The 18039-nt window shown below is 39.7% G+C and overlaps 1 protein-coding gene across 2 annotated transcripts in view; it reads left to right on the top strand.

The window, feature by feature from the left end:
* si:ch211-195b21.5 overlaps positions 1–15493 on the top strand; it is a 22295-nt gene extending 6802 nt beyond the window's left edge. The window contains exons 2-8 of one of the 2 annotated variants that reach the window (XM_046071144.1): positions 5280–5419; positions 6288–6900; positions 9364–10012; positions 12817–12884; positions 12996–13092; positions 13202–13320; positions 14156–15493. In XM_046071144.1, the coding sequence (XP_045927100.1) occupies positions 5280–5419; positions 6288–6900; positions 9364–10012; positions 12817–12884; positions 12996–13092; positions 13202–13320; positions 14156–14698 (2229 nt within the window). In that variant the 3' untranslated portion in view covers positions 14699–15493. Of the gene's footprint in view, positions 1–5279; positions 5420–6287; positions 6901–9363; positions 10013–12816; positions 12885–12995; positions 13093–13201; positions 13321–14152 lie in introns of both variants that reach the window. The other variant, XM_046071143.1, reaches the window with a different exon arrangement.
* The last annotated feature ends 2546 nt before the right edge of the window (positions 15494–18039 follow it).

The following is an 18039-nucleotide window of genomic DNA, read 5'->3' as shown; positions in this document are numbered from 1 at the left end:
ATCTTCAATTTCTTAGCAATGTCTCGCATGGAATAGCCTTCATTTCTAAGAACAAGAATAGACTGTCGAGTTTCAGATGAAAGTTCTGTTTTTCTGGCCATTTTGAGCGTTTAATTGACCCCACAAATGTGATGCTCCAGAAACTCAATCTGCTCAAAGGAAGGTCAGTTTTGTAGCTTCTGTAACGACCTAAACTGTTTTCAGATGTGTGAACATGATTGCACAAGGGTTTTCTAATCATCAATTAGCCTTCTGAGCCAATGAGCAAACACATTGTACCATTAGAACACTGGAGTGATAGTTGCTGGAAATGGGCCTCTATACACCTATGTAGATATTGCACCAAAAACCAGACATTTGCGGCTAGAATAGTCATTTACCACATTAGCAATGTATAGAGTGTATTTCTTCAAAGTTAAGGCTAGTTTAAAGTTATCTTCATTGAAAAGTACAGTGCTTTTCCTTCAAAAAAGGACATTTCAATGTGACCCCAAACTTTTGAACGGTAGTGTATATATATATATAAAAAAAATCAATAATTATTAACTGGCAATTTATATTATATTGCTTCCCATATTTTGCAGTTACATAAAGGACTGAAGGATTGGCAGAGCCATTTGACCACACCACCAGTGTTTGCAGTATTCCTTTATAGCTGGAAAAAAGAAGAGTGCATTGAAGAAAATACACTACTTATTTATGGTTATTTAGAATATGCCTCAGTTGTGCGTCACTTTGACGAAAAGGTCAACGGAATAAATTCAGAGTAAATGTAGTGGTGTGGATGTATAAAGTATGACCAAAAGGAAATACTTTTCCTAGAGTGTAAGTATCCTCAAATTGTACAGTTCTTGAATAATTGTACTTAAATTACCATGCATGCAATGATTGCATGCATGGTAATAGATGCCTGTGGAGCCAGGACATGTCAATATTTGGCACTAAAATAGTATTGGCACTGAAACATAAAAACATTTTTAAAAATCCAAGATTCCAATAAAGAATGAATGTAACACACTTGTTACCATACACTGACAAACCTATATTCTTATTTTATTTTGATATTTTTCAAATTCAGTTGTGATTTGATATTTTTCAGTGACACTTTTCTGATAGTTTCTTTAGGGTCTGTTTTTTTTTTTTTTTTTTTTTTTTTTTTTTTACGACATGGTTTGCAGTTTCAATTCTCTGTCAAAGTTTGGGGGGGTTCTGCCAGAGGCTTTGGAGCGCCTAGCGCCTGCAGGAAGAGTGAAGTTCTCTCCTTATTATGCAGATTATGTGGAAATCACACTCTCCTTGTGCCCTCCTCTCAAAGCCCTCACCACTTGTGCTCCAACACTTTGTCCAGCGTGAAATGTTTCGATAACTATCAAATAAAATAAGGGTTTACTTTTGAGCATCCCGTTCAATTCTATATATGTCATATATGTGGTAAACATTGTATCATTTCTTTCATTTATATTGTGTGTATCAACCTATGATCATGTCTTCCTGTTGTTGTGTATTGTTTTCTTCCACAAAGTGAATTTCAACAGTGTTACCACAAAATATATCAGAAGGTAAAAAGGAAACCTGTTTGCTGTCGTTCTTTGAGCTGGTCCTTTTTGTCTTTACTGTGGTACCTGATCTCAGAAATGCTACACATTTTACCACTAATCTGTGACAAATACAGCCACAGATGGAAATATACACTGTGCTGTTGCTTACCATACAAGCACTGTTTTGAGAATTGGAAGTGCGGAAAATGTGTGATGTATGGCAAAAAGGAATACCATTGTGTGACAAGCACAACCTTATGTTGGATTTATAGTTATGGCATAGCTACAGTGATGCACATTTCTGCCATAGCTACGTTGTAGCATGTATGCACCTCCTCCACAGTGCACATAGTAGTTGGGTCAATTTTTAGCTTGTCTAATGGGTACTAGCTTCGCAATTTAAGCGAAACGACTGAACTGGCGTTTTTGATTATGAGACTTCTAGCAAATGAAAAACCTGTGCCGACGGCGCTAATTCCAACTTGTATTGCATTAGTTATAAGTAGTATGACAACGTGGTTGAAAGTGCCGTAGAATGGAAAACTGTATTTACCTTTTCTGTGAAGGCTCTCAGTCATCCAGGGTCCCGTACCACGAAGCAAGTTCAACACACCCAGGATAACTTTTTGTTATGATTTCACTAACCCTAACAATGGCGGTTGGGATAAATGGTACCAAGAAGCTGGTTAGCAACTTGCTAAGTCAACCTAGGGTTGCCCAATTCAGCCATGAGCGCGTTCACATAAGAGGCGGTGTTAGAAGCAGATGACCAATCACAGACATGGAAAAAAATCAGCAGAGCAGCATATTTTACAAACTAAGCTCAAACTGTAATGTGGGACAAATAAAAATTGGTACACAGCTGCAGCTGACACATGCAGGAAGACAGAAATCGCAGACGGTGTGAATGTTTGTGCCTTATTCTTTCAGCTTGGCTGTGTGTTGGTGTTTCCACCTTAAAGCGTCAGGCGCTGAAAAAGTGGTCGTTCCAGTTAACTTTTAAAAAGTTCTCGTCACTTTAAACATCAGATTAAGTTATTTAACACACTTAACAGTCTTCCAAACATTTTTCTAAATCAATTTCATAAAGCAATGAAAAGAAAAATCCACTCATGCCATGAAAGATGCTCAAATAGTGACACAGAATCTCAACATTTGGGCTTCAGAAAACTCCCCCACACTATCTGCGCCCACATAACACATCAAAGCGGTAAGCTTATTATATCTTTAAAAAAAAGTTAGGGACGTCTTAAAAGTGCAATAGGATTTATTTCAATCGTCACATCACATCGTTTTTGTTTTCAATATAAAAAACTCAGACAACTGCCACAATAGTAACCACCCTTAAACATTTCACTGTGAGTTTGTAAAGAAAAGTTCAGAAAATTAAGCAATTTAATAATTAAAATGCACAGTGCGAATCTGTAATTTCAGTAGCTCATTTATTAATATGTTGATCAATAACCTCTTATCTGGCCTGGATGTTTTCTAACAACTTTGACTCTGTTTAGTTTATTGTATTGCTAAAATGTTTTTATTAAATGAGTGTTATGTTGAAGTACATGGGATTTATTGTTTTTTATGTTTTTTTACCGTGGTATTTAGAATTGTGAAATTGTACTGGTAATGACTATCAACTGCTAAATTTCTGGTATCGTGACATCCCTATTAGAAACCATAAATTCAACTATGAACATGAAAAATAATATTCTACGGCACCTTTTAACATAATATTGTTTGTTTCATGCCATTTAAAAAAACTTTTTTTTTTCCTGAGTCGCCTATTTCTTCGAGTGCTGTTAATCTAGCTGACCCCCAATTTTCAAAAGTAATTTCTAGGGCTGTCCCTGACTAAGGATTTACATAGTCGAATCAGAATCGCGCGGCAATTGCAAGCGCGCGGGGGGGGTTACGCACACGGTAGCTCTGCTTTAAGCTTGAGAAGCTGCAGAGCTGCAGTCTGTTTTCATTCAACTTACACTGTAAATTTCCAGCTAAACTGAGGTGCTCTCTCACCTGTCATTCACCGTTCTAGTGCAGAGTTACTGCTGCCGACAACTGCATGCACATCATGGTTCCTCGCAGGTCTATTTCAAGTAGCCGGCTATTTAAAAACGATAAAATATTCTTCATGTGGTTCATCAACAGTGATAAATTATCCAAAAGTCCCGCGAGGTGCGGACAACTGGGCACAACACCAGTGAAGCTGGAGCGCCATCTCTTCAGCAAGTGTTCCTCTTCCACCACTGCACACATATGCGTTTTGCTTACACATGCACACTTACGACCCAGGGTTAGGGTTACAATTTTGGATTTATTCACGCACTTCAAAAACATTTGTTGAAAGTTTCATTCTTTTTACATGTTTATTTACAGCATTAAACTTTGAAATGTGTATTGTAATAGGCTGTATATTAACTTAATGGAAGAAAACTGGTAGTTCTATGTAAAATCAAACATTCAGCACCCCTGTATCGCCAAAATGGCATGGCTGTTTCTCAGTACCGAGTTTGCCAAGTTCGGACTTCTGTACTTTAAAGCTCGAACTTGGCAAGTTCGGCTAGGGAGTACAAACTCCCAGGAACAGGAGCACGCAGTCAGTCATTCAGTAATTGGAGCAGCAGCGGACTTGATGACAGCCGGACCTGTTAGTGGGCGGGATCTCACATCTCCGAAAACGTTGTAGCAATTTTTTAAATCAGCTCTGTCTTGAGAAATCAACCACATATTTGAAGTTTAAACAATTATATTCCCGCATAAAAAAAACTCTTAAAACTACTATATGACACAAGAAGATCAGTATTATAAGTTACAGTTGTGAGTTTTCTCCTCCGACATTTCTGCTTTTTGGCGGCAAAATGCATTCTGGGATATCTGGCTATCCGAAGTCCACACAAGTCACCACCGATGCAGGCTCGGTAAAAAGGGGCGGGGCGAGAACACATCCAGGTATTTGACTGTACTTGGCTAGATGCGGACTTTTGAATTGGAACAGTACTTTGGCTGCGACTGATGACGTTTCACAAGTCCACAATAACACAAGTACAGAAAAGAACGCAGATTGCGAAACAGTGCTGCGAAGCTTCGACTGTGAGATTGACAGTCGAATCAGGCTCCGCCCATTGAAGCATCAAATCTTCGACTATTCGGGGTCAGCCCTAGTAATTTCCAAAACAAATTTTGTCTCCGGACCCTTTTATGATATATATGCCAAAGGCTGACAGTTTTCCTACAATTTAAACAAAAAGTACACCAGTTCCCTTCATCATTTTGACTGGTACTATACCTTTGCAGTTTATTGGTCTACAAAGGAATAAAGTACTTTAACAGCATTACTTGGTCATGTAGGTCAGAAGAAAAGTATTGACCCGCATGTCCTGGTTGTTCCTTACTCTACACAATATCTCGATTGTTTCTGACAAATGGGAAATGGCTAGTCAATTTCATGTACACCTGTGCCATTTTTTTCTGTTGACTAGCATTTTCAATTTGTATATCATGGAATTTGCTGCAAGAGGCAGCTGATCGACAGTAGGATTTGATGTGACCCCATGACAAATTGTAAAACGTTATGTATATTGTCTGTGTTGTAACCACAGACCATTTAAATAATTCCCATTTTGATCAAAGGGAAAACATTTGAACATGTACAACTGTCCGTTTTTGATTTACAAAGTATTAAATATGCTATTGCAGTTCTGTCTTGTACAGCACTATAACATAAATTCTGAATACTCTCAGCCCCACTGTAGCAGCTTCTCCATAGACCATAGTACAGTGGTTGCTTTGGGAGGCAGGCAGCAGATCAACCCAGAACCACCGCACACTGGGGTCCCACAGTGGAATCCCACTCCTGTGGAACATCATCCTACAGACAACAGGTATATATTTGTGTGTGTGTGTTAATCAGGGCTGTGCGATATGATATTGTTTGACGATAGAAAAACCTCTATTGTTTACAATTATGCTCTAGAAACAGATTTATATATGTTAACCTGTTGCTGAGAAGGTGCCTGTTATGATGTTATGATCATGGCTCTGGACTGTAAGTTGTTTTAACAATCAGACCATGCAAGCAAAAACGAGTCTGTTGAATGGACGAGCTGCACAACACTATTCCGGCAGTATCAGCCATGATTTGTGTGTCAGGAAACGTTTAAGGACTTGCCCACGGATATTCAGCTTACTTTGTACTTTGTAGCTCACCAAGACATGCTGTTATTGTGATGTTAGCTATAGCGGCAGGAGAGTTGTGAGTATCACTGTCTGGAGCTGCTGTGCTGCTCTGGAACCGTCCCATCTCGTCCTCTCTTGTTAGCTTTGCAGCAGCAAATAGCATCAGTTTGCTAACCTACAATTTAGCTCACCTTAGTTACATTACTTGCTGTGTCTTTGTTCAATCTATATCATGGTGTTTGTTGTGGTATTGGATTTCTCTATAATTGCATACCCCACCTTTATGACGCAGAGAAATATGAGTTACTGTTGGAAATTCCAACAGTATATTTCATTGAATTTACAAAAAAAGTTCTATATTGGGATATGTATCCCCCGCGACCCTGTACGCAGGATAAGCGGTTGACGATGGATGGATGGGATATGTATTGTAATTGGGATATGAAATTACCTATATCGGGATGTGAGATTAGTCATATCGCACAGCTCTAGAATTAAAAGTTTTGTGCAAGTCTAATGATAAATACTTTTGTGTTTGCTGGTGTTTGAAACACATGCATTGTTGATTTTCAGTGACCGAGCTGGTGAGGAATTCCTGAGATGCATTGCAGCCAACAAGCCTCTCCCAGACTATCTCAAAGGGAACATGGCATACAACCTGGCTGATGCTTTTAAGTCGGCTAATGTTCTGAAAGAAGCAGTCAAATCAGACAAGGAGTACCAGAAGCATGTGACCAGGAGCGAGAGCCGCAGTCGAAGCCGCAGTCGTGGCAAAAGCCGGGGCAAATCTCAAGCCAAGAGTCGTGCACGAAGCAAAAGCCGAGCACGCAGTCGTAGCAGAGGAAGGAGCAAAAGTCGTGCTCGTGGCAAGAGTCGAGCTAGAAGTAAAAGCAGGGCAAGAAGCAAAAGCAGGGCTCGCAGTAGGAGTCGGAGCCGAAGCAAGAAGAAGAGTCATGCAAGGAGCAAAAGCCATGTCAGGAGGTCCATGTCACGAAGTAGCAGTGGTGAAAAGAGCCGTGGCAAAGACAAAAAGAGAAAGAGGAGCCCCAGCCACAGCTGCAGCAGTGTAAGCAGTAGTAATAATCTGACCGGGAGTAGTCTCTTAGAAGGACTGAAGCTGGTCATGAACAGCAAAGAACTGGAAGAGCGGTTGCCCACCCTCAAAGATGCCATCCTCACTATTCAGGTAGAGCTCATCATACATTCTACAAAATATCTTATTTTAGTCAATTATCAGAGTACATCTCTATATAAAGTGTGGTTCTTGAAGATACTGTTTAGTTACACCAACGGCATTTTCATAATACTTACGCTATCCAAGAGTTCAAGCTAAAAGTGGTATCGACCAAGTGGAGCAGCAGTTTGCCTCACAGCTTGTCTATAAAAAATTAACAAGATTATATGTACAGCTACAATTCCAGACAAACTACTAGCATGTATAAACCATAAACAGAAGTGCATCTATTGTCTTTATTATGATAATTTAGCGGTACAAAAAAATGGCTTGCGGCCTACTTCATGTTGACTTAAATACATTATGGCTGCACCTCGCCACAGACTGAAAGAGGTGTTAAATAGCTGATTGAATACTGCTCTGCTGAGTATTAAGAAATAACAAAAAGTTTAAACATCTGAAAGTAAGTAAAGCAGAACCAAATGACTAGGGGCCATACATAATTGTGTACAGGCACAAAAAAGGCCTTGAAACAATCAGACTCCCCTTCCCACAGAAAAGTTGGGATTTTTAAAAACAAACTTGACAAGAGAATTCAACTCAATTCAGTTTTATTTATATAGTTCTCATAACAGAAGTCATCTCATTGCAGTTTTCACAAAGAGCAGGTCTAGACCATACTTTGTAATATTATTACCAGAGACCCAACAATTGCCACCCTGAGCAAGCAGTTGGCAGATACAGTCAAAGAAAAACTCCTTTTTAGCAGGTACAAACCTCGAACAGAACCCTGACTCAGGGTGGGACTATTAATGATAATTCTATGGATGAGAAAGCACAAACTATGGCAGAGGGAAGAAGTCGAGTTAGTAACATGCATATATTTGCTTTATCATAAAATTTCAGGCCAGTGGTGTTGTAGTGTTTGTGCTTTTAGACACCTAAGTATACCTTAGTTTTTTCTGGCCGTAGGCTTCTGAAAAAACTCACCTTTCAGTGATATTCATCCTGAAAATCCTCATTCACTTTCCCATCAACTACATTTAACTATTGAGTAGGCCAATAAATAAAAACTATGGAGCCTGGGAGGTGACTTGAGCATAATTCTTTAACAAATTGTCAAGCACACAATTGCTTTAGTACATCGCAGACGAGCTTTACTTACTGCTTTCAGAAGTGGCACGCCAGCCAAACACTAACTAAACACTGAAATGGGCAGGGAGACAGCAATTATTTCCATTCTACACACAGTGTAAAGCCTCTGTGTGTAGAAACTACACACCAAACAGCTCTTGTTTGTTATTATAAAGATAAACATTACAAAGACAAAGAATAATAGTTAATACATTGAGCAGCTATAACTACAAAAATGCCAGTGCAAGTAAAGTGTCGTGTTATTAAATGTATATCTTCAGTTTTAACACTACTGCCTTCTGGGGAAAATGTAAATTATTATTTACTTCTATGTAAATATTAATGAGAATCGTAATTGTTCTGTATTAAAGCAATAAGCTGCATCTTTTATTATTGAAAATGATTTAATAAGGAATGACATTTTTGTTTTATTTGCTGAAAAATAGAAAGGTTTGGAAACTCAAGAGTAACAAACTTTCACTAGTGAGAAGGATTTTGGAAACATTAAAGAGGTGGTATTATGCTCATTTTCAGGTTCAAAATCCTACTTAGGGTTTGTTCCAGAACAGGTTTACATGGTTTAATTTTCAAAAAACACCAGATTTTGTCATACTGCACATTGCTGCAGCTCCTCTTTTCACCCTGTGTTGAAGGCTTCGTTTTAGCTATGGAGTGATGCATCTTGTCTCTAAATTATCTTTTGTTGGAAGTTGCACATGCGCAGTTCCTAGTTAAGGACTGCTAGCCAATCAGAAGCAGAGAAAGGCGGATCAGTGAAAAGACGGTAAACAGCTTCGATTCAGCAGTAGGCTACATGTTGCCGACCAGCTTGGCAACTTGGACTGTAGCAAGAGTTTCAGAGCGGTGAGTTATTAATCTTTAACAAAAGTATCTTTCATCCATAAAGTTTTAACTGAGCTCTGTCTCTACATCACAGTAACAACTTTATGTCCATTGACCTCCTGGAGGGTAGCTAGTGTTTGGAAGGGAGAGGAGAGCTGTGTGCTGCAGCTCACTGTTTTTCAACCGGTGTTTTTGAGGGTGTGTCGGACTAGCCGCTTGCCGAGCATTATATGACGTCATTTCGAAACGACTGGACTACAAACGAACTGTTTTCAAGCAATTCAGAGTTTTCTGTGGGAGATGGGAAATGACTTTGGGCTTTGCAAACCTGTTACATGCAAAAAAAAAAAGTCTAAAACAAAATAAAGGAGAGGGAAAAAGACAAAAAGCATAATACCACCTCTTTAACACTTAAAAAATTGTTTAAATATGTTATGCAAGCACTAGATAAAATACTTTAAATCATGGTTAGTTAATGCATCTCTTTCTCCTGTACAGGCCTCAGATGAAAGCAAAAAAGTGGAGATTGTGCCGGATGAGCACAGACATCAGAAACATGACAGTCTGGAGAATTCAACATCATTGGAAAACGACAGTATGCTCCTTCCCCATGACAGAGTAGGCAGCGACTTCTCTTGGCTTCAGGCTCAAAGTCAAGAGGAATCTGCAGTCCAGAAAGCTGATGAGCTGGAAGATGAAGAGTCGTTCTTGTATGGGAATGAAGACACTGGAGGAAAACAAGCCATTAAGTCCTCCACTACACTTTTTGCATCAATTTCCCAGATTGGAGGCCATGCCAAACTACAAGACATGGATAGTGTTGCTCTTGGCAGTCAACAGCATCAGAATAGGTCTGTATTCAGTAATGTAGGGGATGTGATTGATCTGAAGCAACCCCTTCAAATTACTTCCTCAAGCTTAGTCAATCTGGACAGCAGTGAGTGTGAGAAGATCAAGAACATTTTAAAAAGTCTGGGCACAGCAGACATCAGCGAGATCATGGTGAAGATGCAGGGGCAGAAGGAGGGGAAGCAGATACCTCCTGTACTTCTCGGCTCAGAAGCAACAGCAGCAGGCTTAACATTGCCAGCACTGAATAACCCGAACGTACGGCAAGCTCTGGAGTCTCTACAGTCTCTGATCAAAGGTGAGAATACTGTATGGAATAAAAGATTAAACTTCATCATAGTCGTAGTTAGGGCTGCAGCTAATGATTATTTTCATAGTCGACTAATCTCAATTATTTTTTCGATTAGTCGATCATCCATCCATCTATTTATCCATCCATCATCAACCAAACATACAGGTACAGGGTCGCGGGGGGGCAGGAGCTAATCCCAGCTGACATCGGGCAAAAGGCGGGTTACACCAGGGACATTGCCAGGATTTTGAAAAATTGGGGGCTGATAACCTGATAATTTTGCTGAAAAATTTCTGTTTTAAATACTTAATTTCCTGCATTCTGAATTTGTCTGGAACAACTTATTGAGGAAAAAAATCATGCACTGCATTTAATGGTTTACTAATGTATAATTCAGTGCAGCTCTCAGGCATTCTATATTGCTGTCAGATATGTTTCTCCTGTAGATCAACTTATTTCATACGGAAGTTAAGTCTTTGTGCATATGGCACCTTTTCACCTCTATGATAAATCAATTAATTTCAATTCAGTTATAAACCCCTGCACTTTATTAGCTCCTGTGTTTCAGCAGGTTTTCTGCTCATGTTCTAAACTTTCTGAACATTCAAAAACCCTCCCACATCTGTGATCTCTGACATGTCCAGAAATTGTCAAGTGAGACACACTGTTGGAAGACAATAAAATAGTTTGAAGGTGTAATATTTACAAAATATTTGAACATGAGCAAAAACCCTGCTGAAATACAGGAGCTATCAAAGTCCAGGAGTTAATAACAGAATAAAAATCAATTCATTTAGGGGTGGTGATAGCGTAGTGGATAAGATGCATGCCTTTGGTGTGCATCTTTTGGTGTGCCCGGTTCAATTCCCCACTGACACGTCCACCAATGTGTCCCTGAGCAAGAGACTTAACCCTTAGTTGCATGCGTAAAGTCGTGCGAACTCTGACATGTATAGCAATTGTAAGTCGCTTTGGATAGAAGGTGCCACATGCCCATTTAAAGAGGTTACTTCTTCAAACAAAAGACACAAAAGAAGGATATTACATGAGAAAAGTTCATCTACTGGAGAAACATCTAAAAGTAAAATTATTTTCTGCATTATATTCTGTTTTCTGAATTTCACCATAAAAATACAGAAAAATTCACCAGAATGCAGGAAATTAAGTGTTAAATGCTCAGAATTTCATATAATTCAGCATTGAAGATTTCTTAAAAATTGTGTTGGTCTCATCTTAATCTCATGAACCCAATATTGTGTTTCATCTCAGGAGCTGTCTCATTACACCCCTACTACTTTGTGAAACATGTATTATTCCACAGCTGAAAATAGTCCCCAGCAAATGCACTATTTACTCCTGTAATGCTTGTTAAAAATTGCAGAGCCGAGCTAGTTTAGGAAGTCACTGGACTTTTTTAAAAAAACACTGAACAAAATTATAAATGCAATGCTTTTGTTTTTGCCCCCATTCGTCATGAGCTGAATTCAAAAGATCTAAGATTTCTCTATAGCCCCTTTTCTACTGCACGGTACCAGCTCGATTTGCCTCGCTTTGTTTGGTTTTCCATCGTGGAAAAGTTGTACCTGTACCTGCTTCCAGGTACTTTTTTTTGTATCACCTCTGCCGAGGTTCCAAGCCAGCTGAGGCGATACTAAAATGTGACGTGAAAACACGGCAGACTGCTGATTGGTCAGAGAGAATCGGAGTTCCTAGGCTGGTGTGGTTACATGTGGTATGCAGCTGTGAGGCCAGTTGGATTTGCTGCCAAAGTAATCAGTCAATGTCATTGTTATTAATGCTTTCACATGTAGTAATCTGATATCCACTATATCAGAGGTCTGCGCTCTACTGAAAGCATGTTAATAGAAATAATCGACACAAATGTACATGCCTTGATCAGCATTACCAGTACTGATTTGAGTAAATGTATCACTTACAGTTGGTGTTGTCTTCATAGGCCTACTTGTGAGCGGCTGATTTTTTGCAGTTTAAATGTGAACGTTGAGTTTGCATATAGAGACGTTTGCCACATTGGTAAGTTAGCTAAAATGCTAAAACCAAATTAAACCGTTAACTTTGCCCTTAAATTATCGTCAAACTCTGATGCAAGAAAAGTTAGCTGTCACACAATATATCACACTCATTCGACTGATCTTTTACAGATGGGCTTTGTGGTGTCCAGGGTCTTGCTTCCACTGTCGGCTACATAAGCAAAATAATTCTACAGTTTGCTCCATGCGTCTGCTTTGTTGACAAGCCGTGGAGGAGCTTGTGTTTTTAGCCATGTCTCTCCGGGAGCGGCAGCGTAGGCCACGCCCACTCTGCTGGCAGGGAGGGGAGCGGCTGAGAGCTGCGCACACACATACTGCTCTGCGTGGAGGAGCTCTGTCATTGTTAAAGTATCGATTCTATAATAAAAGGCAGTATTGTATTGTTTGTAACATCAGGGTGTGATACCTTTCTAGTATCAGTATACAGTGCAACACTACCCAGGGTGAAACCTGAAGTTACCTTGCTAAACTCTGATCCTACTTCATAGTACAGGCCTCTGACCTGTGTGTATGCATGGTTAATGTCTAGCTTATTTTGGTGTACGTTACTTTTCTAAAGGTAGTCATTTAGAATTATAAGATGTGTCAAGTTCATTTTGGAACTCTTTCTCTCCAGTTGTCAAGGAGAAGGAAGTGTATCTGATAATCTGGAAAGTGATGCCACATGGCCTGATGATTTTTCTTCTCTGTTTCTTCTCTTATTGTTTAATGCATTTGATGTAGAATATAGGGTTATGTTGTTGTACTTTCTTTCTCAAGCAACAAAGGAGAAGCGGGCAAAAAGAGATGGCAGTGGCACATCTCAGACATCCTCTGATAAACACAAGGTAAAGGATTTCTAAGCTCATTGACTGACTCCTCAGCATCCAAGTGGTAAAGTTGAACACGTTAAAAAATAGAACAATCCCATATTTATGAACTTGTCGCTTGTTTTCCAGGCAGGGGACGAGGAGGAAAGGAAGAGAGAGAAACAAGCAAGAATAAGTAAAATGGAGTCCTTGATGAAAGAACTGGAGGAATTGTTGAAACAGGATGGTACACCAGTTTTCTCCAGGGACAATCCTGTACTTCCTGTTTTTCTTTATTGTCATCCAGATGGTAAAATACTCTTAGATGCTTCAATGCTTTTTTTGTCCATTTGCAGGATTGAGTTTTCTGACACCAGTAATTGGGTTTTACTGCCAGAAATGTGAGGAGTTCATTGGAGATTTGAATAGTGCCGAAAACCATGCCAACATCCACCACCATAGTAACTCTAGCAGTGTAAGTATTCTTCCTATTTACCTCATGGTGTGGATAAGTCTGGTGATATTATACATTTTTTATTTTAACCAAAGCCCATGAACAGACCAATTCCTACAATGAATATATCTACTAAAAAGGAGTGTATGTGGATCAAAGGCTAAAATATCATCCTCCTGACCATAGAGCTCCATTGTTGTCTATTGCACTATTAATGTAAACACAGAGACTGCCTCCTCGGGTCTTATCGGAGTCTTGTGTTCAGTCAGCAAGGAACACACTCCACCTGTGTCTTTTCTCTCTTCCTTGGGTGATCGCAGCACTTGTGGTGACGTTTAGTCTGGCTGGATGATCTGTAGATGCCTTGTACAAAGATGGTCTCATGGTCTGCTGCACATAATCCAATGTAATGTAGGTCAAATGACCAGTAATCCCACTTTCCTCTTATGTTTTTTCGTTTTTCTAAAACAACATAAAACAATATAATACAAATTGCATTCAATTCTTTAAAATAAAAACATTTAAAAAAACCCATAAAACATCATCCATGAGTCCAGTGAGAGAGGGTGCATTTCATTGCTTATAAATTTGTAAAAGCCTTTGGATTTTTTGTGGAGTTTTTTTAGCCTTGCTTTAGGCAGTTTGCCATAAAATAAGCTTTGTACATTGATTCTCTAATGGATATGAATCCTGTAATTTTTATCAACCCCATGGCAAACATTACATTTTAGCCCCATTCATATTTTAGCCCCATTACTAACAAGGCCAAAAGCTAAATCCTCATTGTTAAGGTGGTCGTAGACTCATTGGTTTCTTTATCTTAACACTGCAAAATTGTTTTTTGTGTTTTTAGCAGATTGTGCAGATGGACAACCATGCTAAAGACAGCAAAGGACACTTGCACTATTTTAAAGGTACCAGTAGCCAACACTCGCATCCCTCAGACAGGAGAGTTAACAAGGACTACGGTTACCATAGAGATTCAGAAGATCACGGAAATCACAGAGACTGGAAAGACGAGAGAGATCACAGAAGCAAACACAACGACGACCACAGAGGCCACAGGGCCAAGCAGGAAAACATCTCCTTGAAAGAGGAGATGAGGAAGGAGAGGATGCTCATAACGGTATCCCGTGGACGGACACCTCCTCCAGACATCAAGGTCAAGGAGGAGGTGAACAACAAGCAGGCCATTGGGAGCCATAGCAAAGTGGAAGACACGGACAAAAAGGGAAAATCATCCAAAGAGAGCAGAGAAAAAGATAACCAAGTAAAAGATGAAAGCAGTGAAAGTAGTGATGATAACAAAGGAAAAACACATAAAGCAAAATCACCTAAAAAGAAAAAGAAGAAGGAGAAGAAGAATAAGAAGAAAAAGGAGAAGGGGAATAAGTCCTAATTGTTATATTATGCTTCTCAGTTTCCATTTCTATGTTACCCTGATTCCTGGGGTGATGATGGAAGCTTGTTGCAGCCCAAGTTTCTACACTTAAAAAGGCCAAGTTTTATCATTGCACTCCTGGGAATCAAGTTATTTTTTTTCCTCTTCCCAGTTAGTTTTTGTTTTGATGGTAAGAAGAAGAGGGAGATAGGCATCAAGGACTAATTCATCATTGTGCAAGGGACAGTGTGGAAGTGCACTTGTTGCTGTCAGCTTCAGTCAAAAGATAAGGTTTATATCAGTTTTATCCTTGTGCATCTAGTACGGAGATGGGTCTTACCCAGACTTGGCACCAAGACTGGAAGCAGGTTTCCACTCTTGATTGAGTTGCCTCCAGTGTTGGTGCCAACCAAGGCTAAATGCATCCCAGACTGATTTTCAAACAAGTGCATTTTCCAGAATGTCAACATGCTTCCTATTGTTAAGTGGTCTACAGATTTTTAAATGACAATGCATCTGTTAATGTATGGCATGTCTTAAGTATTTCCTCACATCCTGGTTTTATCTTTCAATTAAATGTTTGAAAAATTAAGCGGTGAATTATTTTTGTCAACACCCTTATCTTTGTCAATACCATTGCTTCTGCGTGTGTATTTTCCAAGGACCAACAGCATTGTAGTGTTGTGGTTTGTAGTGAGTTCCATTTTCTTCCATGCCTTTTTATCTGAACTACAAGACATCTGTCTCCTGTGGTGGCATTGTAGATGAAAGGAAAATACAAAAATATGTTCAAATAAAAAAGGTGAAAAACTACAATCTTGTTGTAATTAAGTGATCGCGTGGATGTTTTATCTCTTTACAGTGCATTGGCCGTCAGTTACCAAAAAGGCAACTTTTTACAGGTGGGCAGAATCCTGGGCAGAAAATATCCTACTGTTGAGAGTAATGCTGAATTATCTCCCCCTCTTGCTAAAGAGTTTCCTCGATAACAAATGCAATCACAGTCTGAATTATATTTATAGTGCTACTTACATATCTCACAGGAGCTGTGGTGGCATGTGTTAGGTAGGTAACAAACGTTGAGGATAGGGAAAGGTAGTAGTTTAAGTTAAATGTCAATAAACGTGTCACATACTGCATCACTCCACACCATGATCTTTCCTTAATCTTAACCAAGATCCCTGAGTGCCTTAACATGACCATAAAAAGGGAAAAAAATGCTGTAGACACTATAAGCGGATGTTGACTCTTCCTCATTAGGTTAATAGAAAATTGGCATTATGTTTCCTTCAAATTGTGTTTGCTGTAGGAAATTAGTTGTTTATAAACTTAATTTCTAGTGGACAGGTTGTTCTATCTGCACATTGTTTCTGCAGTCTTTCCCCTTGTTTATGAGGAAAATCTGTACTAGGAAAAACCCATGTGTTACTGATAGCACTAAGAAAGTTCTGTTATAATCAAGTGTCCCAGTAAGACGTGCCAGTGAGTAGGCATGCAGCAGACATGAAAAGGTCATAGCAGGAAAATCCAAATACCCAAATTTCTTTGACTTGCGATTTTCCTGCTATGATTAGTCAAACTGTCTGCTGTGAAAGGGGTTCACACCAGGACCCCTTTAACTGAAGCAGGTACATAGACTTCAGTAATCATTCATTTGATTATACACACTTGTGAGTGCAGACATATGAGACACTGAGTTCAACCATTCCCTCTCTGGCCTTTGCAACCTTACAGTATCTTTTATCGGGAGGTCATCGCCGACTTTGTCAACTGGTGTGAGCTTAACCAACTTCACCATTAATACCGGCAAGACAAAGGAGATGTTGGTAGACCTCCGCAGGAAGGCGTCCTAGACTACGCTGGTGAACATCCAGGGTTTGGAAATTGAGATGGTGGGAACTTGGTGTTCACCGCAACAATAAACTGGGTAGGTTCAACAACACAGATGTCCTGTACAAGAAGGTCCAAAGTCCTCTTCATCTGCTGAGGAGACTGAAGTACTACAGCACTGTGGTGGCATCTGCAGTAGTCTGTTGGGGAGCTTGAAGCCCAGAGAGGAACAGAAAAAGATTCAATAAAGTGGTTAAGAGGGCTAGTTCTGTCCTTGACTGCCCTCTAGACACCATAGAGGAGGCCGGTGAGAGGACGATGTTAGCCAAGCTGATGTCAACCATGGACAACACCTCTCACCCCCTGCATCAGACTGTGTGGTTCCTGAGCAACGTCTTCAGGAATAGACTGCTGCACCCTCAGTGCAAGAAGGAGCGGTACTACAGCACTGTCACTTTTATTTCTGTACTGTGTAAATACACATTATTATAATATTTCTTATTCACACTGTACCTGTACTGCACATCCATAGCCCTACTTTTATAGCCTCTATTGACGCTAAACTACACTGCTGGATTCTGTCCTGTCCAATATGTTTCTACACATGCATCTGCCTCCTGCTGTGACCTGTGCTATGTTCCATATTAATCACATCTGTATATAAAAGGTATATACAGTATAGCGTACACAATTTTTCTTGTCTTTCTATTTCTTTTATATTTTGTGTGGTATGTGTATTTTCATGTCTGTTGTGATGTATCTGGAGCTGCTCTTTCAACTGAATTTCCCCAGTGTGGGACCAATAAAGTCTATCCTATCTTGTGCTTTTCCATACAGTTATGTGTCAAAATGTCTTTTGTTAAATGGTGGTTCCCACTTGGTGCAGAAAACTCAGATCTCAGAAAACTGCAGTCGCCATGCTCCCAAAAGCTTTTAATGTCATGTGACATGGTGACGTTTTGCAGTGTTGAAAAGTAAAAGTAGGACATTTTCAAGGAGCATGCCTTTTAAGAAGTCCAGCATGCATCATGTCAGCATGTAATCAAGTCAGCGCTGCAAATTGACCCGTGAAGTCAAACACACCCGTTGTCATGATTTAATATCACAAGATCTCATCACACTCCGAGTATTAAATAAATTGGCACAGGCAAAGGTTTCTATTACAGCATACTCTATCTCTATACTCTGACTTTTCAGTTTACCCCATACAGAGGTAGTGGAAGAGAAGTTAATTCAATTCAATTAAATTTTATTTATATAGCGCCAAATCACAACAACAGTTATCTCACAGCGCTTTTCATAAAAGAGCAGGTCTAAACCATACTCCATGTTATTTACAGAAGCCCAACAATTCCCACCAAGAGCAAGCACTAGGCGACAGAGGCAGAAACCTCGAGCAGAACCATGGCTCAGGGTGGGCGGCCATCTGCCTCGATGGGTTGGGGGTGAGAGAGAGAGAGGGCAAGAGAGGAACAGAGAGAAAGAGAGAGAGGGATGGAAGGAGAGAGAGGGGAGGGAGGCAGCCTACA

Source organism: Micropterus dolomieu, linkage group LG15, assembly GCF_021292245.1.
Source record: "Micropterus dolomieu isolate WLL.071019.BEF.003 ecotype Adirondacks linkage group LG15, ASM2129224v1, whole genome shotgun sequence".
NCBI lineage: Eukaryota > Metazoa > Chordata > Actinopteri > Centrarchiformes > Centrarchidae > Micropterus > Micropterus dolomieu.
The sequence above is the reverse complement of the archived record's forward strand: the minus strand, read 5'-3'. Positions and strand labels throughout refer to the sequence as shown.